At 39.4% G+C, this 25274-nt stretch overlaps 1 protein-coding gene across 1 annotated transcript; it reads left to right on the forward strand.

Moving 5' to 3' along the window:
* The first annotated feature begins 219 nt into the window (after positions 1-219).
* On the forward strand, positions 220-25270 carry PRG4 (proteoglycan 4). The gene is made up of 10 exons (XM_059727665.1): positions 220-259; positions 963-1082; positions 9509-9640; positions 12226-16173; positions 17424-17510; positions 20542-20681; positions 23164-23320; positions 24199-24369; positions 24601-24726; positions 25144-25270. Exons 1-10 carry the CDS (start codon positions 220-222, stop codon positions 25263-25265), a joined length of 5043 nt encoding a protein of 1680 aa, XP_059583648.1. The 3' UTR covers positions 25266-25270.
* Positions 25271-25274: the final 4 nt, after the last annotated feature.

Consider the following 25274-nt stretch of genomic DNA (forward strand, 5'->3'; position numbering starts at 1 on the left):
TAAGCAAGTACTAAACTAAATGCACAGTAACTACTGTTAATTTATGCACATGTAGACACACCCTGTTGTGCAAATGGATTGGCATCTATGAAAATCTAACCCAAGATAATTTTCTTGTTGAATCTAAATTCAGTACTTATTTGAAAGCATCACTCAGAATTGTAGAAACACTGACCTGGTTAGGGAGAAAAAAATACTATGGAATGGAACCTACTGACAATGAACTCTGAGATAATGGAATGGACTATAATGAAGGAGAGTATAAATTCTCCGTTGTTTCAGTACACTACAATGCATAAATTGCAGCACAATCCACATATTGCTAAAGTTGATGGAATTCTTTACAATGACCAAAATGGGCTTTGAGATCAGACTGACAGAAACCATTTGCTTGTATGACTTTACTATAAAAGAGTTACACTGGGCACATCTACATGTGCATAGTAAGGCAAAGCAATAAACTCTAGCACATAAAGTGTTAGAGTTTATTGCTTCTGGGTTCTGCGTTTACATGTGTGCCAGGACCACAACACATTGAGCTGGGTTGGAGCAGTCCCAGATAATAGGTGGCCCTGGGGGGTCAGTCTGCCAACTAGGGCTGCTCCAACCTGGCTTAACATGCTGTGGAGGGGCTGGCTGGGGCACGATTGTGCTCCAGTGTGAGGCTAGCTAGCAGGTAGCCCTTGCACTGAAGCACCCTCATACCCCAGCCAGCTGGATCAGCATCTACACATGTACTGCTGTGCACAAAAACCCTATGCAGCAGGATAGTACAAGTACAACTTGCTGCAGAGTATATTAGTTTTCTGTGGCCTAACAAGACCACACATGCAGGTGCTGAGATGTAAACGTCTCATGTAGACATGCTCATTTACAGTAGACATCTCACGTAGATGTGTTCACTTTTGAATGAAAAAAAAGGCTAGGTCATAATGCTGAGTTCTTTGCTTTGTCCTGCGTAGAACTCTCCTGTAGAGGACGTTGCTTTGAAGCTTTTGTAAGAGGAAGAGAGTGCGACTGTGATGCAGACTGTGAAAAATATGGCAAGTGCTGCTCAGACTATAATAAGCATTGCAAAGAAGGTAAGCATAAATTTCCTCCATTTTTGTATTTTATCAATATATATATTAGAAACAGCTACCTTATTTTTGTAATGGAATATTAACCTCTCAAAATTTTTATTTGATACTACGCACATTATATTTGAAAGAAATACTGCCATTAAATTTAATGGGGAAAGACAGGTCAGTTTTTCATTAACAGAACTCTAATAGATAGTTCCTAACAAATGGGAATTATGGGTATGTCATCAGTGCCTCTGGACCGTGATAGGGCATGTGGCAATTAAACATGGCCTACACATTCTTTGTGTGCTACACCCTAAAACAGGTGTAATGTAGATTCACTTGTGTAGTGTTACACTAATTGTTACACTCGACTTTAATGGTGGGTGAGAGGAGGTTGATTAACTAGTGAGACCATTCCAGTTACAACTCAAAAGCTTTATTAAGATATGCAATAGCAAATACTGATTTGTATCAATAAAGACAATGCTTATGTTGTCTTGGATTCAGGGAAAAAAGATGTCCACTGGCCAGGCTTCTCTGTTCTCCTGGGGACTTAACTTGGTTTTTTTTAGCCTATGCCCAATAGTTATAATTGGTTGGTTATCATATTCTAATAAATGGCCATTGATTGGTTTTGTTTGAATTTCTTTGTTTCACTGAAACTTTTAGAACTAGATGAAACTAGATCTCTTGTCAGCTTGGAAGACTTGGGAAAGTAAAGAAGGAGGGCTTCTTATCTCCTTTTCTTGTTACTTTTTTGTTTTAGTTTGGGATAGGCAACCCTTGGCATGGGTACCAAAGCATGGCACATGAAGGCATTTTGCTTGGTATGCAGGCCTTAGGGTGAATAGTGGGGAGGGGGGCAGGGCTGTGCCACCACAAAAAGGATCAGGTCCTCCACCATCCATCCTACAAGTTGAGGTTGTGGGTGGCTTTGGCATTCTGCTCAAAAACATTGCCAAACCCTGTTCTAGATGATCTTTGACAAGGCTGCTTTGTTTCTACAAATCATCTAGGCAAAAATGCATCTATTATAGCAAATGAATATATAATATGTTTGGTCATTCACTACTTCTAATATTTTAAGATAAAGCCATAATATAGTGCATTGTTTAATTATGCTTTGTTAGACATGTTGATGGCACTTGCTGTTCAAGCTGGTTGTTACATCTGCAAAGATTCACACTACAGTAACTCAGGCACAGGCTATGAGGCCTTCTGCTGCTTAGCCAAACTTAGCAGCTTGTCACTGCTACATAGATCAAGCTTAGGCACAGAGCTATGGCTTACAGTAGCTTCATTAGTGAAGCACCTGGGGGACAACAATAACCTTGCCTGAGACAATGAATTTACTGATATGCTGTGTCACTCCAAAATGGGTACATTTTGGGGTATAATGCGTGTGGAGTGGCCACACCATGCTTCGCTCAGACATCTTCCAGTACACATGTCCTCACAGGCAGAGAACCTAGCAACGTTCTTCTACCTGAACATAACTTTTCTGTACTACCTATTTCTTATTACCTAATTACTAACCTCTTCTAAAGTAACTGCTTTCAGCTACTTACTAACTCTAAATGTTCATGTTCCCAGACAATCCACACCTATTGATTTAAAAACCACAAGAAAATTGTTGGCCCCAGACCCTTGCAAAGGCAGTAGCAAGACCTAGTTCTTTAGTACAAGTAGTTCTTTGTCTCCATTCCTGTACATAGTGTTGTTTCCATGCCACAAGTCTCACCAAGATACTACCAGCTGCAGCTTGCTTGCTGGCAGCAAAAGCCACAGTGCTCAGTCACGGGATATGGCTGAGAGAGGTTTAACACAGGACTCTGCTATCTTGGCAGCTGCATGGCATGTGCAGTGCCTTCAGGTTTTTCCAGTAAAGAAAACAGCTTCCCTGCTTAAAACAGGCACCCCAATTTAAGGTGCTGGTTTGGGGGGAAAAAGGTATGTCTTGTATGTGACAAAATATGGTGTTCTGTACCCAATACTGTGGATTCTGATGGTGGCTTGCCAACTTAAATGAAATGAAGACCTGATTTGAATCCATTAGTTCCATACAAACAAGGTTACATCACAAAAAAGCACCATAATTGTCAAGACTTGAATATTAAGAATTAAACAAATATGGAGGCTGAATTTCTTCCCTAACCTTTGAGGTGGTTCCTTCAGATTAGGGTTCTGCTACAATATCCGGGTTATGTGGAAAGTGCATGTTGCTCCTTCCCAAGTTGCAACTGTGCTGTGTGTAAAAAAAAGAACTTAATTTTTCAGGGATATCCACTTTCAGGAGTACTAAGGCACAGGTTTAGTTAAGTATATGATTAATGTCAGCCCCATGAGCAATGCCATCCCATTTTCCAACATCCTTCAGTGTATGCTTCTTGCTTACTTAATTTTTTTTGTTGAAAGTGAACAAAATATTGGCATCCCACCTAAACCTTGAGATAAGCAGCAGGTATGGGGATGCTGTATTCCAAGAAGACAGAATCACCCTGGCATTACTGCAGCAATTCTAAAATGTCAGATTAATAAACAGCACGAACATCGTGCCAATATCTTTTTAAAAATATGCTTCCAATATCTCAGCTCAAAGACATTTTTAGCCAAGCACCCCTAATCCTTAAGGACTTGTTCTAGTGTTGTAACTACTTAGCTTTGCTGCTCATTCACACAGGAATTCTACTCTAATCTCCTGGGCCTCTTGTTGAAGATGGATCACTGTGCAGCAAGGAATGCAAGAATTATGAGACTAGAAGCAGAGCAAGGGAGAGGAACATGACTCTATAGTCAGCAATAAGGAAAGTCATCAGAATTCCTTGGGCTCCTATTTCTGCTGACAGAATTATTTCTAGTTTTATCCAGTGCCTACGTAATGTAAAAATGCAGAAAGAACCCGAAGGGACCAGAACCTAGGATTCCTTTCTCTTGGATGAATACTTTAATCACTATCCATGTTCTCTGCTCTTGTTCTCTTTGCCAATTAATCTTGAATTTCTTATTTCACAATAGTCTAGGTTCAAGAGGAGGGATGGGCAGTGTGTATTAGGGTAACCATTGGTCCTGTTTTATACCAGACCATCTTGTTTTTCAACCTTTTGTCCCCTGTCCACTTCTAAATGAGGAACAGACTGCAAAAAGTCCTGTTTTACAGTTCATTGGTGGAAATACATGTCAATCATTTTTCCTCGCGATTCTATTAGCTGTGCATAGAGGTAGGGAGGTGCATAGCCAGAAGCAGCAGGATTCTGAGCTAGCCAGGGAGAGAGAGAGGTGGCCTTTTTGTGGTCTGCATCAGAGGAAAAGGAGCCCATGCAAGGAATCATTCCTAACTATGATGTAGTTTGGGGGTGCTGGCTTCTAGGTTATTTTTAACACACTACAGCTGTGTTAGTCTAAGTACATAGGCAGACAAGGTGCTTTGGGTAAATTATATCACATTTACCCAAAGCACTTTGTCTAACAATGACATAAGATTTCTGCATCATGAATGGGAAGTCCCCGTTACTGGCTCCGGGGAACTGCTCTGCTCCCCAGCCCCCAGTCTTATGCTAGGAGGATTATTGCAAAATCCATTGCATGAGGATCCATTACAGGAGGATTCTAGTCTATTAGGCTTAGCATAGTCCAGATCCAGGCTTAGCGAAAGGGGGAGGCGGGACCGAAGTGGCGTGCTCACGGACCGAAGTGGCGCACTCCTGGACCAAAGAGGTGCACGCACGGATTGCTACACCTTAGAGGGAACATTGGATGCAGGGCCAGGGAGGGGTTAACTTGGCTCTTGGTTGTGACACATAACACCTCCTCTAATAGCAGTCTCCTGCCGCTGCTCCTTTCCACAAAGCCCTGCTGCCTGCATTCCTGTAGGCTGCCCAGGGCGTGCACGCCACATGCAGCAGTTGCCCATGCCACTTGTGGCACATGTGCTGTACATGACTATCATAAAAAGGAAAAATAAAAGTTAAACAGTGGGATGCTCAGGAGCATGGGACTGGCAAGGGCCTCATAGGCAACCATTTGTTTAAATTTTCCACTCCAGTCCCTCACATCTATCATAGCTATAGAACATCTTATTGAAACAAAACAAAACAACCCTACAACATGGCACAGGTAAGAAGCAGAGACAACAAGGCTACTTCAGCTGTCCTGCCTCTGCAATGGTAAAGAAGTCATTAGGCCAAAACATGTTCAAATGACCCTCAGGAGAGGACCATTTTGCATGATATAGAAAAAGGCAAAAATCTCCACAGTGTTTGAAATATGACCTGATTAGTTCAGTTATTCAGAGCATGGTGTTAATAATGCCAAGGTCATTGGTTTGATGTCCTTATGGGATACAAGACCTGTCCTGTCTTAGTCAGGGGTTCGCACTAGATGACTTCTTGAGGTCCCTTCCAGCCCTACTTCTCTAGGATTTCCTTCCTGATCCAGAACTGGTAATGAATTTGACCTTGAGTGGAAGAGCAAAAATTCTAGCCAGGTTACCCAAAAAGTTTCTAAGTACCACCAGGAACACCAGTGCAACAGTAATTCAAACTCTATCCTAGAGCTGTTATCTTTAGAGGAAGCCAACACCCTCAAACTGCACCTCCCAAAAATAACCTAGAAGCCAACAGAGCAATCAAACAAGGGACACATTCCTTCTTGGCCCTTATATAGAAAAACAGAAACCCTGAAGCATGGGATTCCTGGATACCTCCCACAAGGAGATCAGACTTCCTTTCAACGCCATCGTGGGAGTACCAAATGCATGAATCTGCTTACCACATGCTCCAAACATACCTTCTCTTGTCATAAAATCTCTTCTGTAGGCTGGGGACGTTTCGTCTTGAAGTGATTCAAAGTATTTCCTTCTCTCTTTTTGGAAGGCCATCCTAAAATTTTATTCTTCTGAAGGGCCAGAAGGCCCTGTCCAGTCCTTTGTTCTTATATAATAGTTCTTTTACTTACAGCTACCTATTCTTGGCTACTGTCTGGCGATTCCCTACTCTGAGACACTTATTTATCCACTAGTTCAGTACCTAGTGGTGATCTTAGGCCAGTGGTGCTCAATCTTTTGGCCCCATGGGCCAGATGAGTTGGATTGGTCCATAGACTGGATTGCACTGGGATCGGGATCAGGTCCACATGGCCTAATTAGGCCCTGTGCTACCTCCATTTATTCCTGTGTGCTTGGATTGGGTCCTGTGCTGCCCAGTGCACCCAATGTAATGTGCAAGGCTACGACCTGCAGAGCTCCCCAGAAACCCATAGCCAAATGATATGGTGCTGGGGGCCAGATTTGGCCTGTAGGCTAGGGGTTGAGTATCCATGGCCTAGGCACTGAATTCCAGGGTTTCAAGTAGACTCTGGGGTTCAGGCACCTAAAATTTAGACATTACAACCCTTTTAAGTACCCTAATCAAAGATTAGGATTCCCTTGTCTTTTGCTTTCTGCTTCCTCAGACTTCTAGTATGATACTATTTTAGTTAGTGCCCAAACAACAAATATTACTGATGCAACTGCAGAAAGAATCAGGTTAAAACAAAGGAAAATTTTTTCTGCAGAATTATTGCTTACAAAAGTATTTTGTTATATTTAAGGACCTACCTAAAATGTGGTGGAAATGCACTGTATAGTGGCTCTTTTAATTTTGCTATTTTAGCCACATGTCTAGCCCCCCTCCCCCCACCCTACTGCTGATTGGTGGAGGGGCCCTATTGGCCCTGCTGCTTGACACTCACTGCTCATCAGGCAGGAGGCAAAAATTGTGATTTAAAATATGCTGCGGTTTAAAAATGTTCCTCTCAGTTGATCAGCAGTAAGTGGTAGGGCCACCAGGGCCCCTTGGCCAATCAGCAATGGAAGGCAAAAACAGAGGCATAGTTAAAACCATGATCTTTGCCTCCCAGCTGATCAACAACAAGCAGCAAGCAACAGGGCCAACAAGGGCCCCTCCACCAATCAGCAGCAAGGTGTGGTGGGGAGGCACATGGTGAAAACAGCAAGATTAAAGGAGCTGGACTTCCACCACAATTTAGATAGGTCCCTAATTACATGCTCATTTCAAGATCAGCTATGCTACGTTTTGTTTATGGTGAATACTTTCATTCCACCTTTCCTAATTTCCTAAAAAAAACCAATTGTGTCATTGATCTGTGATTTCCATTAGTGTTACGCTGCAAATGAGAAAAATTGAAAGGAAAAAAGTATTCTGCTGAATAGCTTTGACACATAGCTCAGCTATTCCCTGTTTAGATTAAGTGCGTACCAATGATAGCACTGGTATGTTACATTCTGAGATCACAGAATTTTATAGCATTATTGCAGCCAATTTTGTGACTGAACAGTAAAACAAAAAACATGAACATTATGCAAAAATATATATTATTGGACTCCAATAATAATTCAATTGATTGGTATTTTAACCAGTCTCTCCCAATCCTCAAGAATTTTTTCTAGTATTGCAGTTCTGTTGCTCACTTGTACAGTAAATTATATTGCCACATTTTTGGTTCCAATTTTTCTGTCTGTGTGGGTGGAACTGAAGACATTCCACTAAAGTCTCTGAAACATTGCACCAACTTATTTACAAGAAATGAATTTCTGTCCTGCTGCCTTTGAATCTTTCATGCATTGCAACTGCTAATTTTCTATACCTAATGACATTCCCGAGAATAAGAATTCTTATTCCAATTCTGCTTCCTGTTTTCTTAGTCTTATTTTCAGTTATTGTTTAAAACAACATCTTACTGATACAGATGCGGAGGGGATTAGATTAACAGAATGGTGCTATACTGCATAATTATTGGCTACGAACACTTTTCATCTAATTTTAAAATCCCCTGAGCTATTTTTGAAATTAATATTTTCATTCCTTCTGTTCTATTGTCTTTTAAATCAATTGCATATATGAATCTGTGTTCCTATTGGTGGTGCAAAGCAAAGGCAAAATTAGAAAGGAAACAATATTCTGGTGCACAGCTTAAGTGTATATCTCAGATATTCAAAATTTAAATTGGATGAAGTTTTTCACTCAGTGCTCAGCCTGTAGAGTCAATATATAAGTTAAGAATTAAGACTATTCTACCTAACAATGTTAGATTTTGAATGAACTGCAAAGTTTCTTATGAATTCTGTACTGATTCACGTTAAATACATTGCAATAGATTTTTGTCATATCTCATTTTGCAGAGGGGAAGTAGAAAATGATGGTATAGAGGATTACCTAATATAAGATTAATTCAGTCAATTATATTTTGGCCAGGATGATTTCTAAGAGTTTTGCAAAAGGCTATGGTTACTTGCAAGTGAGCAAGATCATTACCTATTTAGAGCAATTTTAAGGTCCCTTTATGCTGCCAAAGCAGTGTATAAATAGTTCTTTGTACTAATAAAAGCTTTTATAAACACTACAGAACGGTTGCACAAATGGAAACTAGCTGTTATCAGACCTTTTGCTATATGTCTCATTCTCAGATCTAAACTCACACTTTCAATTTAGATCCCGGTTTGGGTCCCCAACTTTTTATGTTTCTTGTTAGAATGCAGCTGCCAACTCACTGAGATCTGAGTGCCAGTGTGTAAGTCTATACATACATTAATGCACTGTAATTATGGTGCATTAAGTTTAGTACAAGTAATTACAGGTGCTGCCTTAATGCACCATAATCGGTGTTACTGCTCATTAGCGCCAGTGCATGTTTTTTTGGTGCCACTAATACCCAGTAGACTAATTCTTCTGCATATTAGTGCATTGGTATGGGTTTGCCTGCCATGCTGAAGTGCAGTAGAATTAGTCTACTGTGTTTGAAGCATCTCATGTGGATGCGACCAAGTATATCTGAACCCAAGCCCTGATTCAGCCTTAAAACTGAACCTCTTAGTGGGCTAGTTTTGTAACAGGCTCTCACATTGCATTGTTCGTGCAAGTCTACTTAAGCTCTCTAATATTTCACAAGTATTATTTCCAGAAGCCTCCTTTTGGAAATCATTATTTATGTGCAGAATTGAATAAAAAACTAAAACCTTGACTATCAAAAGGCAACACTCAGGCACTGGGATAGTTCTAAGGACAGATAATTACAAAAGCATGATTTTTAGGCTCATGATATCTTAAATGATGAGTTTATAAAATATGAAAATAATTTTCAAAGTTTAGAAAGAAAATCTTTTTATCTTCTAATGTTCACTACAGAAAAATGTGTGACTCATTTCAAACTTTCAGGGAATTTTTTTTGTCTTGGATTAAGCATATGAAGCTTCAGACTGAAACGATTTTTGTGCGTGGTTTTAGTTTTCCCCCCAAAATCTGGGGATCTACACAGAGAGGAATAACACTCTGCTTGTAATAGAAATGTGTCACTACAGTACCATATCACTAGATGATGACCATAAGCTTGATGTTGAATGACTAGCGTGAAACTTCTATTAACCCCAAATTCCAATTTTACTTCAGTCCATACTGTGAAATCATCGCACTCTTCCGCAACCACTCCTTTGGTCAACAAGTCAACAACAAAGCGTTCTCCTAAAAATGGAAAGAAGAGGACGCCAAAGAAAGTAGTAGAATCCCATGAAGTCATGGAAGGTAGGAAAGAACATGAATGCAAGAAGACTGGGTGTTACCTGAATTAATATTAACAGTCATTTCCCTGTACTGGAAGTAGAAAGCTAATATGAAACATTACCAGACAGTTACCAAATTTGGGAACATTCAGATAACTCATTACATCATCTAGTTTTCAGGGAAAACCTGAATGACTTTTTAAGATGTATTCCAGTTAATATAAATGGTAAAAAGATGTGATGATCTCTTCTTGTTCCCTAGTAGATTTTCATCCACATCTCAAAAGCATTCTACACACACCAGTGGCAGTTTCAGAAAAAGGCGAAGGCTGTAATGATTTGGGTGTTCCAGGTTAGAACAGCAATGAATTGGCAAATCCAGGAAAGGAAACCTAAAGGGGAAGTGTCTGTAGATCCTTTCAAGCCACATGCATACAATTTCAGAAAATACCCCTAATCCCTTCTTTCTCAATGGAAAACACAAAGCATCTTTTCCCCCCCTTGTGTTCTTTTATATGATAGTCTACCATTTTATGTCATAACATACTAAATAGTAGGTGATCTTAAGGTAAATATGCTTGTACTTCATGGGATGGTCCACTAAGGTCAGTACAGTCTGTACAGGTCCAGGGTCTGTGCACTTTGAGGAACATGCAAGACATTCTTCCGAGCGCACAGATCCTGAACTTCCAGGATCTTAGTGAGGTAGAGATTTTCAGCACTGATGGCATCAGGTGCACCCCATGAACACATAGTACCATCACACCTAAAAGTCCTATGTTTAAGCATGCATTCTATAGCTGCATGTATAGTTACCTATTTGGATTAAACTGTCATATATACAGTTTTGATTAACAAGTTCTGAAACGCTGACCTATTACACATGAACAGTAGTATGTGGTGAGAGAGTTGCTGTTGGCAATTCATGTTGGAATGGCATGACATGGCAGGCCAGTGATGGGAATGACTTGTAGAATTAATTACAGTACAACACAGTGCAAGTCTCTATCAAACACTTGCAGAACCTATTATCAGTGGTACACAAGATGGTAAGAATCCAGTTTCAATGTCAGAGCCAGGCTGAGTTTTCAGAGCTGTCAGTCAGCTAAAAAATGTATTTTTACTGGTAAACTGGGAGCATTTGATATAGAACTCATGAAGGGACATGGGATACAGAATTTCATATTACCACCTCCAGAGTTGTTTTCAGAGCAGAACCATTTCTTAAAGGTTTGCACAGAAAGAGGACCACAATTAATATAATCCCATCCTAAAGTTACTAAAGAGTAAAAGTCCCCATTTTGCCAATATCATAGTTTTTTCTTTTCTAGTTCTTAGTATCCACCAGAAATATCATCTCCTTTTATATTAAGAAGAAAAACATTGTCTTTCCCATTTAATGTGGCAACTTAAGCAACTAATATGGCAACTTTGACTAGCAGAACTGTAGCTAGCTGAGCTACACCTTTGTTCTGCACAGCCCTGTGCATATTAAGATTTGAAAAATATTAGGAGCACTTAGATAACTTTCTAACTGTGGGAGGAAAGCTGGACAACTCAACACACTGGAACCCAGCTTCTTAAGAAGAATGAGAAAGAGGCTTTGCCACTTCGGAGTGGCTTTGGAGCATTTACTGACTGAGCAGAGTCATGCCCCTGAGAGCATCACAACAGACATTATTATGGAGCTATTCTTACAAGTATATTCAGAATAGAGCTGCTGATGCAGCAATACTCTCAAAATTGCCAGGTCCTGGGAAATGGCAAAATTCTTTTTGAATCTTTGAATATTTTTATTACAAGGAAAATATATCATTAGCTTCGTAAGGTCAAAGCTGAGATTTCTTAGTAGGCATCTTTTCCAACCTAGCAGTATCTATTGTGATCTGTGTTTGTGTTAGCAGCTAGATGAGGTAATAGCATCTAACCTTTAACTGTCTTAGAGACTTGCTATTTATTAGTACTCCAGGTTATTAGTACAATGAATGGATAGGCAAAAATTGAAGGGGCCTGTGGTTGGATTCTCACAGTACTCCCCATTACTCCATACACATAGTAAAATCATCTATGCCTGTCTATAGTTAAAGTTGCAATGATTTACCCAAAAGTGTTACTTTAAACTGATTTAATCAAACCACAGTAAAGCCTTCCACGGATGCTTGTAATTTAACTTAAATCTAGTTTGTATTTAGTTTAAACGGTTTTTTCTCTTGACAAACTAAATTGAATTTGATATAAACTACATATTTGATATAATATATATTTGATATGATATAAAGTATATTAAAACAATATATTTAGTTAAATTGTCTGTGTGGACACTTACTTCAATTTACAAAAGGTGTAAATTGAAGTAAGTGTCCACACAGACAATTTAACTAAATATTGTTTTAACCAATGTAATGCAACTTTAAATATAGACTGGTCTTACAAAAAAGGAGAATGAAAGAGAAACTGCTTCTATTCAAAGGGAATTGAAACTATTTTCGACCATATTTACAAAAAATTATGGGTTACTGAATGTCAGATAAAAAAGAGCAAATATTAGACTTCTGTATAAATTTTAAAAAAAGCAGCGTTTAAACTCAATTTATACTTCTTCTTTAGAGCAAGAACTGGAAAAAAGTCAAATTGATGGGCCAGGAGAAATTTATGAGGAGGTTGGCAGTGGACTGGACAATGTGGAGATCAGGCCTTCTCCCATTACAAAGGAACCTGATGAAGATATTTCAAGACTAGAAAATAAAGGTACAACAGTGGCAACTTTGTCAGAAGATCGTACTAGCCAGACCCCTACCTCTCAGTCAGATAAAACTAGCACACACCTCAAAATGGCTACTACAAAACCATTAACTACAAAAATGAATCTACCACCTAGTACACCAAGTATGGCTAAGGTCTCAACATTACCCACTACAATTAAAGACACCAGAACTACAGCTTTGAAAGTGACAACTACTGCAGATAAAGGAAAAACTGTAGGTAAACAAGACACAACTACTGCAGATACAAAACCAACAACAATAGCTAAGACAAGCACTACAACAGCAGCTAACAAAGCAACAACAGCTACAGTTAACGAGGTAACAACTCCTGCTATAGATGTAGTAGCAACAGATAAGAAGTCTACCACAACAGCAGGTAGAGAAGAAACAACAGCGATAAGAGTCACAACTACTGCTCCTAGAGTGGCAACAGTAGCTGCTAAGGACACAACTACAGCAGGTGGAAAGGCAACAACAACGGCTAAAAGAGAGACCACAGCAGATAAAAAAGATATGACTCCTGTAGCTATAAAAGATACAACTACAGCAGTTGTAAAGACAACAACAACAAAAAAAGATACAACAGCTGTAGGTAGAGAACCTGTGTCAACAATTAAAATTGAAACACTACCACCTAAAATAGCTACACCTACTGTGGGAAAGGGGGATGTAACTACAGGAAAGAAACAAACACCACCTACAAGTAGCACGACAGTAGCTACAACAGATAAAAAAGATACAACTACTGCAGAGGGAGACACTGTAACAAGAACCACTAAAACTGATGCAACTAGAATGGGTAAAGTGACTGTCACTGCCACAGATGAAAAAGACACAACAGAAGCAGCAACCGCTAAAAAAGAAACAACTCCGATTGATAAAGAAATTATGACAACAAATGAAAAATATAAAACCACAGTTAAACCAGACATAGCCCCTGAAACTGAAGAAACTGTAACAACAGCTAAAAAAGATATAACTACTGTGGGCAAAGAGACTGTAATGTCCCCTGATGAAAGAGACGTGATTACAGCTAAACCAGTCTCAACTCCTGTAGCCAGAGAGACTGTAAAAACCACAACTAAATTAGTCACAACTCCTGCAGCTGAGGAAACAGTAACAACAACTAAGAAAGACACAACTACAGTGAGCAAAGAGACTGTAACGTCCCCTGATGAAAGAGACGTGATTGCAGCTAAACCTGTCACAACTCCTGCAGCCAGACAGACTGTAAAAACCACAACTAAATTAGTTACAACTCCTGCAGCTGAGGAAACTATAACAACAGCTAAGACAGACACAACTACAGTGGGCAAAGAGACTATAATGACAACAAATGAAAAAGACATCACTACAACTACACCAGTCACACCTTCTGCAACCAGAGAGACTGTGAAAACCTCAGTTAAACCAGTCACAACTGCTGTGGACAAAGGGACTGTAGTAACCCCAGGTGAAAAAGACACAATCACAGCTAAACCTGTCCCAAGTCCTGCAGCTAGGGAGACTGTAAGAACCACAACTAACCCTGTCATAACTACTATGGACAAAGGGGCTGTAACAAAAACAGATGAAAAAGATCCTACAACATTATCAGCTACAAAAGACACAACCACTGTAGTTAAAGATGCACCAAAGACAGCAGATGAGAAAGTTACAGTAGTTGTGCCCAAAAAGATCAGCATGATAACAACAGATAAACCGGACAGACCTCCTGCAGTTGTGTTATCAACAGTCACAATTCATGCAGCAGGAGAGACTGTAACACCACGACCTGCTAAGATAGACACAACAACGAAAGCTAAAGATATTCTAACAACAACTAAAAAAGAAACAACAACTGCAAACAAAGAGATTGTAACAATTAAAGATGAAAAAGACACAATGCCAGCAACAACAGATAAAAAAGACACAACTAGTGGAGCTAGAAAGAGTATAATGACAACAGTGAAAGATACTCTAAGTACCACTAAACAGATGCCTAGTGCTGCTAAAGAAACAACAACAACTGTGGCTATAAAATTAACTACTGAAGGTAAAGAGACTACCACTATTGCTGAAGAAACAACAACTGAGAGCAAAAAGTCTACCACAGTTTCTAAAGAGACAACTACAGGAGATAAAAAGGACACTACTACTGCAGCCAGAGAGACAAGTGTGGCTGATACAAGAGAGACAACTACAGCAGGTACAAGAGAAACACCTTCTACTGATAAAGAGAGAAGTACAGATGGTAAAAAAGAGTTCACCACTGTTACCAAAGATAAAATTGCAGTGGAAAAAAAAGAAAAAGAAGCTGCCACAAGAGAGTCTTCATCAACTGAAAAAAGACAGACAACTACTGTTATCAAAGAAACAACCCCAATAGATAAAAAAGAAACACCACCTAATAACAGAGAGGCAATTACAGAAAATAATGACAGAACCACCAGTACCACCCCTGAAGAGACACCCACCACAGATAAAGTCTCCCAGGGAAGTTCAGCCTCACCCATACAAGATGAACCCACTGTCACTCAAATCCCACTGGTAAGAGCCACCGCCAAAACCACCATTGACCAAAGAACTAACAAGCCTATGATACAAATTACAGACTCCCGTATTTTCCTGGGAGAGACACCAGGTAGTCATTTTCCTTCAAGAGAAAAAGCAAAGACAGTACCAGATGCTCCAGTGGAAAGCACAACAGGAGTTGCATTGATCGAAGAATACACAAGGCCTCTCCCTACACAACAAGATAGAAACAAAGTTACTTCTCCAAGGAGAAATACTATTTCTCCACTGGTTGAACAAGAAGGTAGAACCATGGCCAAAACACCTTTCCTAACTACTGAAAAATCCAGCCCATATATAGTTACCGAAAAAAGAAACATCTCAAACCCTAAGAAAGGACCCAGCTCATCTCCCCTTTCTGTGATGCCACATCTAGAAGCTACTGTTACTGTGCCTACAAACTTTTCTACGATGCGGCTCAAAGAACCATCCAATACAAAAGTTCAGTCTAAAACCACTGAGGAAACTTTTACTAAAGGAATGGTAGCAACCCCTGTTTCTACAGAGACCACGCAAAACTCTGCACATACGCACAGTAGACATCCTACCACCAAGAAAAACACACCACCACCTACAACTGAAAATCTGCAGAAACCAACACGTCCAATTATTCTTGAACAGGAGGAACCTAAAGGTAATACGTTTGATCCAACGCCTGTTCCAGACAGAACTTTACCTCACAGAAACACAGGCAGCCCAAAAGAAACCCCTGATCCTTTTGAGGTTCCCACACAAAATCCTCACTCTCCAAAAGAAGATGATTTCAAGGAGAACCCAGAAACATTATTCACAACTGCTTTTCCACCTAATCCTAAAGGCAGTGATGCAAGTAAACAGTTGAAAAGCAGTACCCCCAAATCAGAGATGACAACAACCACAAACTCTAATCCTGCTCTCTCTCGAAAGCAAGAAACAACACACAGCGTTACAGCTAATCCCCAAACTGATCTTGTTTCAGATAGAGAAACTACCAAGAAAAGCCCAACAGATAACACAAGCACTTCAGTAAAATATACTGTAACAACTTCAACCTATACAACTGATAGGACTGCACATCATATCCCTACATTGCCTAGCAGATTCATAAGGAATGAAGAAAGAGAAGTTAAACATTTCCCCACTGAAACACCATTTACATCTTACTCAACAAAAGCTCCTGAAAGAAGTACTATGAAACATGCGAACTTTAATCTCTCCAACCCAAAGGATGACAAAAACAAGCCACTGGTTAAAAAAGGTATGTTTATTTCTTTATAATTGCACATTTTCTGGGGCATTACTGTCTAAATTTCTGAAATAGACAAAACATGACCCTATTTTGGGAGTCAAATGTTTCTGAAGAGATAACTGGAATTAAAGTCTTGAAGTAACAGGAAACAGGCAAAGCACAACAGGTTCAAAGAATAAGAATCACAGGAGTTTTCCAAGTAACATGAAAGTATTTCAGCCAATCATTGAACGGCTTTCAAACCTTAGTCATGTAACCAAATGATATACATTTTATAGTCTCACATGTAATAGAAGGCAAAGCAGCCCCTTGGTTCTACTTTTCTTTTAGCCTTATATTGCAACGTGGCACCCATCTCTGGTACATATTGTACTGTAGTTAGATTTTAGCCCTTTTATTTTCCTTAGTTTTTCAAGTCCAGATTTTCCTAATATGTCACAATAACTAGGTATCATCAGAGTTGCACTGTCTGAATTAAAAAGAAAACTAGAGTCTTAAACTAGCCCTAACAGTTGCTAATGTGAATGGTATCTAAAGTCTTCTTATGATGGAAAAGAAAAAAGGTAGGAAAAATACTATGTGGTACCCTCTTTGTTCATATGTGGGAATAGAGAATTCAGATATATTTTTATATCTTTCATTGTTGTAAATGAAAAGAGATGGTTAAAAGCAGAGGAAAGTCCGCCTCTCAGGTTATCTAAGATAACGTGCTTAAACCTGTATCTGTTCATCTGTATGACTGAACAAGGAGACAGATCAGGTTTACAATGCCAGACTAGCTTTTTCTGCAGTTTTTCTGCTTCTAATTCCAGCCAAAATGAAGATGTTCAGATAAGTATAAAAATTGAGTAAAAAAGATGAGATGTTTCTGGAGAACTCTTATTTGAGCTGATTAAGATTCTTCTTGTCCTTTAAATACTTTTCACTTAGAGATGGAAAAGGATGGAGAATGAAATGAGTCTTAAGGACGAGTTAATCATTGGTTATTTTTTACTGTGTATTTACAATTCTTTGTAGCTTTTCCCCTGAGATTCTGGTACTCCTAATACAAACAGAAGAAAACTTACATAGTTTCCTATAAACATATCACACGTATTCTTGGGTACATAAATGCAAGGTTAAATCTGTGAAAAACACGCCTTGAATTAATACGTTGTAATTATTCATAAGGCAAATATTAGATTCTTTATTTTTACATTCTATTCTTTAATCTTACATTTTGATATAATAAACATTTGATGCAAATTATTTCATACTAGATGATTCAGATGGGAAGAATTTGTGTAACAAAAAGCCAGCAGATGGGATGGTTGCTTTACAAAATGGAACATTAGCTGTATTCCGAGGTGAGATTTGGGGTATTTTCACTATTTGACTTTACTTTTTTAATGAAATGTTACTTTCTGGCATTTTCAAATGCTCAGATACTGCATGTTTAGCCTACTGTGCATCCAAGATTACTTCCTAGTATCAATAATTTGCAAGTTTGGTGATATTTTGAGGACTTTTTCCTGGTTCATAGGAGAACAGGGGGTTGGACTCAATGATCTAATAGGTCCCTTCTGACCCTAAAATCTATGAATCTATGAAGCTGTGACTTCAAGATCAGTTTGCCAGAGCATCTGACAAAGTATTTGCCTTTATGGAAGCACCTCACTCGCAGCAACTACCCAACACAAGGAGGAATAGTATTGTAAAATGTTCCATGATTCACTTAGTAAGTAACTGGATGAACCTCAAGAAATGTATGCCCCTAAGGTTTATTTTAATGTAGCTGCTACCAATATATAATAAATGAACAGTTGCTTTTATAATTGCAGATTCTTGCTAAATTACTGCTTGCTTGCTAATGCTTCATAATTTAAGATTTTGTTTAAAAAATCTCTAGTCCTTATGACTGTAGAATAAACTATCCAGGTGTAACTGCTACAATAATGCCTTCAACATAAAACATAAAACTGCATATCAAAACAAACATAGCTAAGTATCCCTGCACTGATTACGGGGATGACATAGTGATGTATAACTCTGGGAACAATGACACATTATTAAGGTCTGTTTTCGTAGGTACAGTAAAGGTTAGAAAGAAACTATGGAACTTTCTTTCTCCAGATCCATAATTCATGTCCTCACTCTTAGCAACCCCAACTTTTTTGCCTCCAGGAATAATCTGCCTACTCCCATCACTGCTCACTTCTTTAATATGTTAACACTGCTCCAACAAGCAGCTGCATAAACTAGCATGCCGCCTCAATGACTCTAAGGATACTTACAGTTATTAAACTTGACAAAAATTGAAGCCCTACTGATTTTAAGAAAAGGGTAAAATTAAAAGAAGGGGCATAGGTAGGAACTAAGAATACTCCAAAAAGGCTGGGAAATGAAAGGTAACAAATATGCAAATGAATAATGCCTCAAGAATAAATACTCAGGCATTTTGGCTCACCTAATAATCATGTCTCATTTAATAAACAACCAGGAGCCCACAGACAGACCACAGTAATTACTGACAGCCGCCAAGTCCCCTTACAGGCCACGGCAATTCAGTGGCTTCACAATGCTGGCAAAGGTCTGTCCACTGGCTGGGAACTTAGGTCCAAATCCTGAAAAGGTATTCAGACACTTCACTCCTGTTAAAATCACTAGAAATAGACACTTAAATACCTTTGGAGATCTGACCTGGGTGCTCCCAATTTCCCCAGACTAGGCCTACCTCACCCCAGAACCCTTTCTCGTTTGTTTGCACATTATACTGACCGTTTACCTCTGTGCAGACATCAAATTGTGAGGAGGCAGATTAGCTTTTAAGGCAGAGCTAAGACAGAGAGAGTACGTGTACACAAGACGCTTCCAGCCCAGTAGCCTAATTCTACTGCCCAGCGCAGTGGGCAAAACCGTGCAGTAGAATGAGTCGGTACGAAATACGAAGGATTGGGGGGAGGGAGTGGCGGTGATGACAACTACTCCTTCTGCTTTTTGGCTGCCACAGCCGCAGACCCCCCCCTCCTCCCAAGAGTCGTAGTGTAATTCAAACCCTGGAGTTAGTTTATTGTGCATTATCGTCACCAAAAAAGTGTGCACTGATGCTAATGCATGGTAGCGCCTATTATGGTGCATTAAGGTAGTACATGTAATTACAGGTACTAAACGTAATGCACCATAATTACAGCACATTAATTAATTTGTAGATGTACCCAGAGTTATTCAAACCTGGACCTTTCTTTGACTTTGCAAGGCTTGGCAAATGTTGCTGTCAGGCAGGCCATGCTCTCAGAGTATCCTGCTCTTATAGCTGGTTTTAGCCTGTGACTTGGTAAGTGTGGGAGAGTGGAGCAAGGGAGCCAGGGTCTTTTCTGAACTTGATACCTTTTGTAACAGAAGTGTTTGGGGCCAGCTAGCTCAGGATGAATCCCTCACCTTGAAACTGGTTGCTTTGGGCTAGCTGAGCTCCTCTTGCTGAAAGCTAACTGGGTTTGTTTCTGCACTAGCCTTGTAGATGCAATCTGTTCCCTTTCCCTGAACAGCACATTTTTTGAGGTCAAAGCCTTGTTTAAATTAATTCCCAGATATGACATATTTTGTTTTTTCTGGCCCAGCATTGTACACATAATGCTCCTGTTAGGCACCTGTAATTTGGCAACTTGTTGGAGCTCATTTCTCTCCCTTGCTTGCAAACTGCTAATGTCTCAGCTGTTGCTATCTACAGTAGTAATTCTCAACTGGGGTGTTGCATGCTCCCTTTGAGGGTGCCACAGGGTGCCAGGAGATAAGCACTTACTCTTTCCATCACAGCCCCTATGTAAGGAGGTAAGCACAGGGTCATCTCTGCCTGACTGCAGTGCAAGAAGGTAAGCTCATGGAACTAAGTGCTCAGTCTTCCTCCTTCCTCCCCTTCCGTGCCAGGAGGTAAGTACAGGCTCCTCCATGACCATAAATGTCCCTGGTCCACAAGGAGCTAAGTGCTCACACCTCTTGCCCTCTCAAGAGTTAAGTACTGTAATAAATAAATTAGTTACTAAATTGGGATGCTACTAAATTCATAGAAGTTATGTAGGGGTATTGAGAACCTAAAAAAGATTGCTAGTCACTAGTCTACAGGAACTACATGTGAGCTAGTTGCAGGACAGGCCTGATCCTGCAAAATGCTGAACATCTTCCATTCCCTTTGTCTCTAAGGCACTGAAGGACTGAATAGCTGCAGAGGTTGTGCTGCCATTTCAAAGGCAAGGTGGCTCATTAGTCCTTCGTGTTTGGAATTTTTAATTATGACATTTTCTATAATATGCCTTTCTTTTTTAATATAAAATGTGTCAACAGAGGCAAGTGGTATATGTTAGCAAGGTTTTCCAGAGCTTTGTTGCTTCTTATTTTTTGCAGGTCACTACTACTGGCTGCTGAATCCCGATAGCCCGCCAACAGTTTCCCCTCGTAAAATCAGTGAAGTGTGGGGCATTCCATCCCCCATTGATACAGTCTTCTCCAGATGCAACTGCGATGGCAAAACTTTCTTCTTGAAGGTAGGGGATCTAATTTTTCTCAAAATGGGAAAATAACATAGGATTGAATAGCTCAGGAATAGGAAAGCAGCATTGGGGATTTTAGGCTAGTTAGCAGCCAACATACTTAAATTCCAGTTTGCCCAAACTAATATTTTTGTTAACAGTTTCTGGAGAGAAGCTAAGGACTGAATGGATGTACAGACTGAATTAACTCATAGAAGAATTGAGGAGGACATTGGTATGGCGTGATGGGCAGCAAGAGTGAAATCTGTGTTCTTTATGCTTTATGAATAGAGTGCTTATGTTTTCAGAACTGACAAGGTGGATCCATTCATGTCCACTAAAACAACTTATAATTTAGTTATTGGAATGAGAACACCATAGATTCAAAATACAGCACTGTGTAGGCTATAAAACTACTGCCCCCACCATACTTTAACATGATATCCTTCCTTACTGCCATACTGTGTATTTGGGGAAATAATTTGAAACAGGCAGAACAGTCACTGTTGTTCAGTGAAACAGGCAGAACAATCACAGCTGCTGTAAGGCTTCCATTTATAGTCACATATGAGCAAATAGTGGGAGTGGGAAGGGGAAGCCTGTTCCTGGTTATCTGTTACCTGCAGCCCTCTAGCATGCAGCAAGTTACCTTGGGTGAAGTAGGGGTGGCACTGGGCTAGGCCCAGCAGCCTTACCTGGGGTTTCTGGGATCTTTCTGGAGCTGCAGCAGAGATCCTGTTGCGCAGAGCCTGACCAGCAGCCAGAATATGGCTCTGGCCAGCTAGGGTCCGTTTTTGAGCAGTGTGCACTGCCTTCACGTGCACTGCTCTGCTTTTTATTTTTCTGTGGGGTTTTTTTTTGGGGGGGGGGGGGGGGGAGGGGGGTTTGACACCTGGGTATCCATGGGTCAAAACCCCCACCCCCACACTGCTTCCTTGCAGTACAGAGACCCAAAAACGTGCAGTGGATGTGTCTGCAGTGCCACATACTGCACAGCTGCGCTCATCTGGACGTGGCCAGGCAGAGGATGGGTTGATTGGAAAACCAAGCATTTTAAAGGAAAACTTCATATGAAACATTCTAAAAAACACATGGATTCCAGCAGAAAATTTCAACATGAAAAGCTTTGTTTTATTCTGACATTTAGGGAACTGCCAAATGCTTTTCTCTTCCTGGTTTTGAGTTTCCTTGCTCTATTCTTTCCTTCCCTTTCTTCCTTTCTTGTGCTCCTGATATCCAGAGCAAAAGGAGGGCATAAGGTACATGACAGAATTAAAACAAACATTACTTTTAAAATGTAGATTTGAAATGAACTTGTTTCTAAATTTGCCATAGAAAAAGCCAAAGGATCATAAGAACTCAAGTGTCACACTGGGTCAGGCAAATGGTCCATCTAGCCCAATATCCTATCAACATTGGCTTGAGGGCCAGTGGACACTGTCTGGTATCCCCGCTTGCCACACTTGCTTTGAACCAATGACTTTTACTCTTGTGCATTTTATCTTTCTGTTGTCCCAACCCATCACTGGTGTGCCCTTAGTAGCCCCCCTCATCAGTGGGGGCTTATAAGCTCTTCTTGTTGGGCTTCAGCCCATGTTCTAGAATGGCACATCAAAAGACCTGTCAACAGTGCACGTAGTAGATCCTTTATAGCCTGAGTATATTTACGGGGCATGTCTAGTGTAATCAATCCCCTGTCATACCCTGCTTAACATTCACTATCATTGATTTAAAGATACATTAAAGGCTACATCCCTGTTTCAGTAGATTTCAAATGGACCCATCCTCCATTAATTTGTCTAAGCCCTTAGTAAACTTGAAAAGTTTACCATTGTTTGACTTCTGCCAGGCTATATCATGATATAACTGAAGGGAAGTAGTCACTGCTGCATCTCCCAGTATCCTACTTCCTGAATCAAAGCAGTCAGGTAGTAAGGATATGAACAGAAGAGCAGAAAAATTAATGACCTGTCTGCCTCTCTCCCCTGCCCCCACCACAAATGTCATTTACATGGCTCAATTAACCACCACTTTTAAATAATACCCCCTCAGGATACCAATTGTCTCCCCCTCCTTCCCATGTCTTTGCACAGCATAGAACATGAAATGACCCTGAAGGACCATTATATAAATATTACTAGAGAGAATAATATAGCAGTGATTTTCAATCTGTTATACTAAGCTAAAAGTATGTAGTCTTTAAAAGAAGCGATAAGAGTAACATTTTATGAGGTCTAGAAATTCTAGCTCTTAAAATGAATTCTGTCTACCAAAACAAAACTATTATACTTAGGCCTACACTCTGCAGAGTATTCTTTCATAAGCTATGATTTTTTTTTCCGTTTTTGATGGAGACGGGAGTAATCTTTCTGGCTGTTTATAACAATAATAATTATAGTTTATTGTTATCCGTCTAGCCTACACTGAAGTTCAATTAGTTGCAAACATCCTTTCTTTTTCTGTGAAATAAAAGCTCATTTTCGGTTTAAATCTTCAGGGTTCACAATACTGGCGCTTCACCAATGATGTAATGGATAAAGGGTATCCCAAGCAAATTGCAAAAGGATTTGCAGGACTAAATGGAAAAATAATTGCAGCTCTCCCAGTAGCAAGGTATAACAACAGGCCAGAGTCTGTATATTTTATCAAAAAAGGTAAGTTTCATGATTAGAGCGCTTTCAAATTTTAGCAGTACTTAGTTTATTTCTCTTAGAAAAGAAATACAGTTAGATTTTTAAGGGAAAATTGTCTCACCATTCAATACACATACAAATAATGACAGCAGTATATAACATACCAGGTGATATCAAAAGGAAACTTAAGGCTTCAGAAATGTTTGCATCTAAGTACTCATGGATGCTTAAATACTTTTCAGGATAGATAAGCGATAGATTTCAAAAAGTTAAAAATGCAACATGCTGAAAATTTCAGTCATGTGTTAATGGGGCTAGGGAAGGCTTAAAAAAAAGAATCCAGTTAACCCACAGCTACATATACACTAGTTTATGAATCATTGTTTCTTACCTTGTGAAGTATAGGATTTACAATAAATTGAAGCCATTTCATTATCCTCAGGAACACTGAAGGACTTACATAAAACTGCTAGGCAAATAAGTTACTTTACTGCAGCCCTTTCTCATGTGATTTTGTTAAGAGATGGGAATGATGCACCCAGAAAGCCTTCAAATTATAATGCAGGGGGGCCAACGCCTTCATTGTTCCTGGAACAATGCTTACTATCATGGATGGTCCCAGTAACGAGACCACTGGCAGAAGCCAATGCTGCATCCAGAAGTGCTGACGCAAGTAGGCTAATGCTTGCAAGTATCATACTTCAAAAGATACATAGGCAGTGAATGGGTGAACACAGTTGAATGTTTCAAGAATAGTTGGAACATATTTTAATTTAAAAGGTAGATTAAAAGCTGCTCTTATGCCAAGTCATATACTGCTAGGATATTAATAACAGCCTTAATATTTTATCCAACTATATTTTCCTCCTGCCCCCAAATGGAACAAACTTCTGCTTTAGGTGGCAACATGCAGCATTACATCTACAGACAAGAACCAGCCAAGAAGTGCAAAAAAAAAGCACGTGTTACTATAAGGTACCCAGCAAGACTTGTGATAAGGAGACGTTTTGAACGTGCAATAAGAACACAGACTGTTTACCAAACTATCAAAATCCAGAAATATTCAACAGGCCAGTTATTTATTATTTATTTATTTATTATTATATACATTATTATTTAATGTCCTGTTCCTCTCTATTTTACAGCTAGTGGTTTCCAAAAGGCAAGATTTTCTTTTCCATTCCACTTCTTTAATGCATTAAATTTTTTTGGTAATTTACTGCTGTTTCAACAAGCAGATTTTACTTTTTTTTTAGTGGACACATTCTCTCCAGTTTAAAGTGATTTTCTTTTGTCTGCAGGAATATTACATGATGAGGTCAAACTTCCTACTTATTGGAGAGGATTTCCAAAAACAGTTTACACAGCCCTATCAATCCAGAATTACCAGAAGCCAGATGGCTATGACTACTATGTCTTCTCTAAAGGTATGTTGCTAAAGCAACTTGGCACAGATTTTACAGACTGAAGACTTAATACTTCAGAAGCACAGATAGATATTTTTAAAATCACCCTTAGCTGCTGTAAGATTTAATAATTTATTAGAAAGAATAAACTGTATAGAGTCATTGCTGTAAAGAAGAAAGAAAAGAGTCTTTCCTTAACTCCCAACTCTGATTCACTCAATTATATGACTAGGCAATCGTAAGAACTCCAAAACCCAGTTTAATAAAAAAGTAAACCTTAGAATCAATTGTTTTGGTTGGAAAATAGCATTACAGCTGTGTGATGATAACCATGCCAAAAATGACACTGCAAATGGAAAGGAATTAAAACTGTTTGGTTCCTAAATATTTATGGTTTCTGGAATTAAAGTTCTTATCTGTGCATTTCTCTCATTTCAGATCAATACTACAACGTGAATGTGGGCAGCAGAATAGTAAGATCAGTTACTGCTATAACAGGGCAGACAGTATCTAAGGATTGGTACAAGTGTCCTAACAGTGATTTGGAACACAGGATTTGAAAGAAGGAA

Source organism: Alligator mississippiensis, chromosome 5 (genome assembly GCF_030867095.1).
Source record: "Alligator mississippiensis isolate rAllMis1 chromosome 5, rAllMis1, whole genome shotgun sequence".
NCBI lineage: Eukaryota > Metazoa > Chordata > Crocodylia > Alligatoridae > Alligator > Alligator mississippiensis.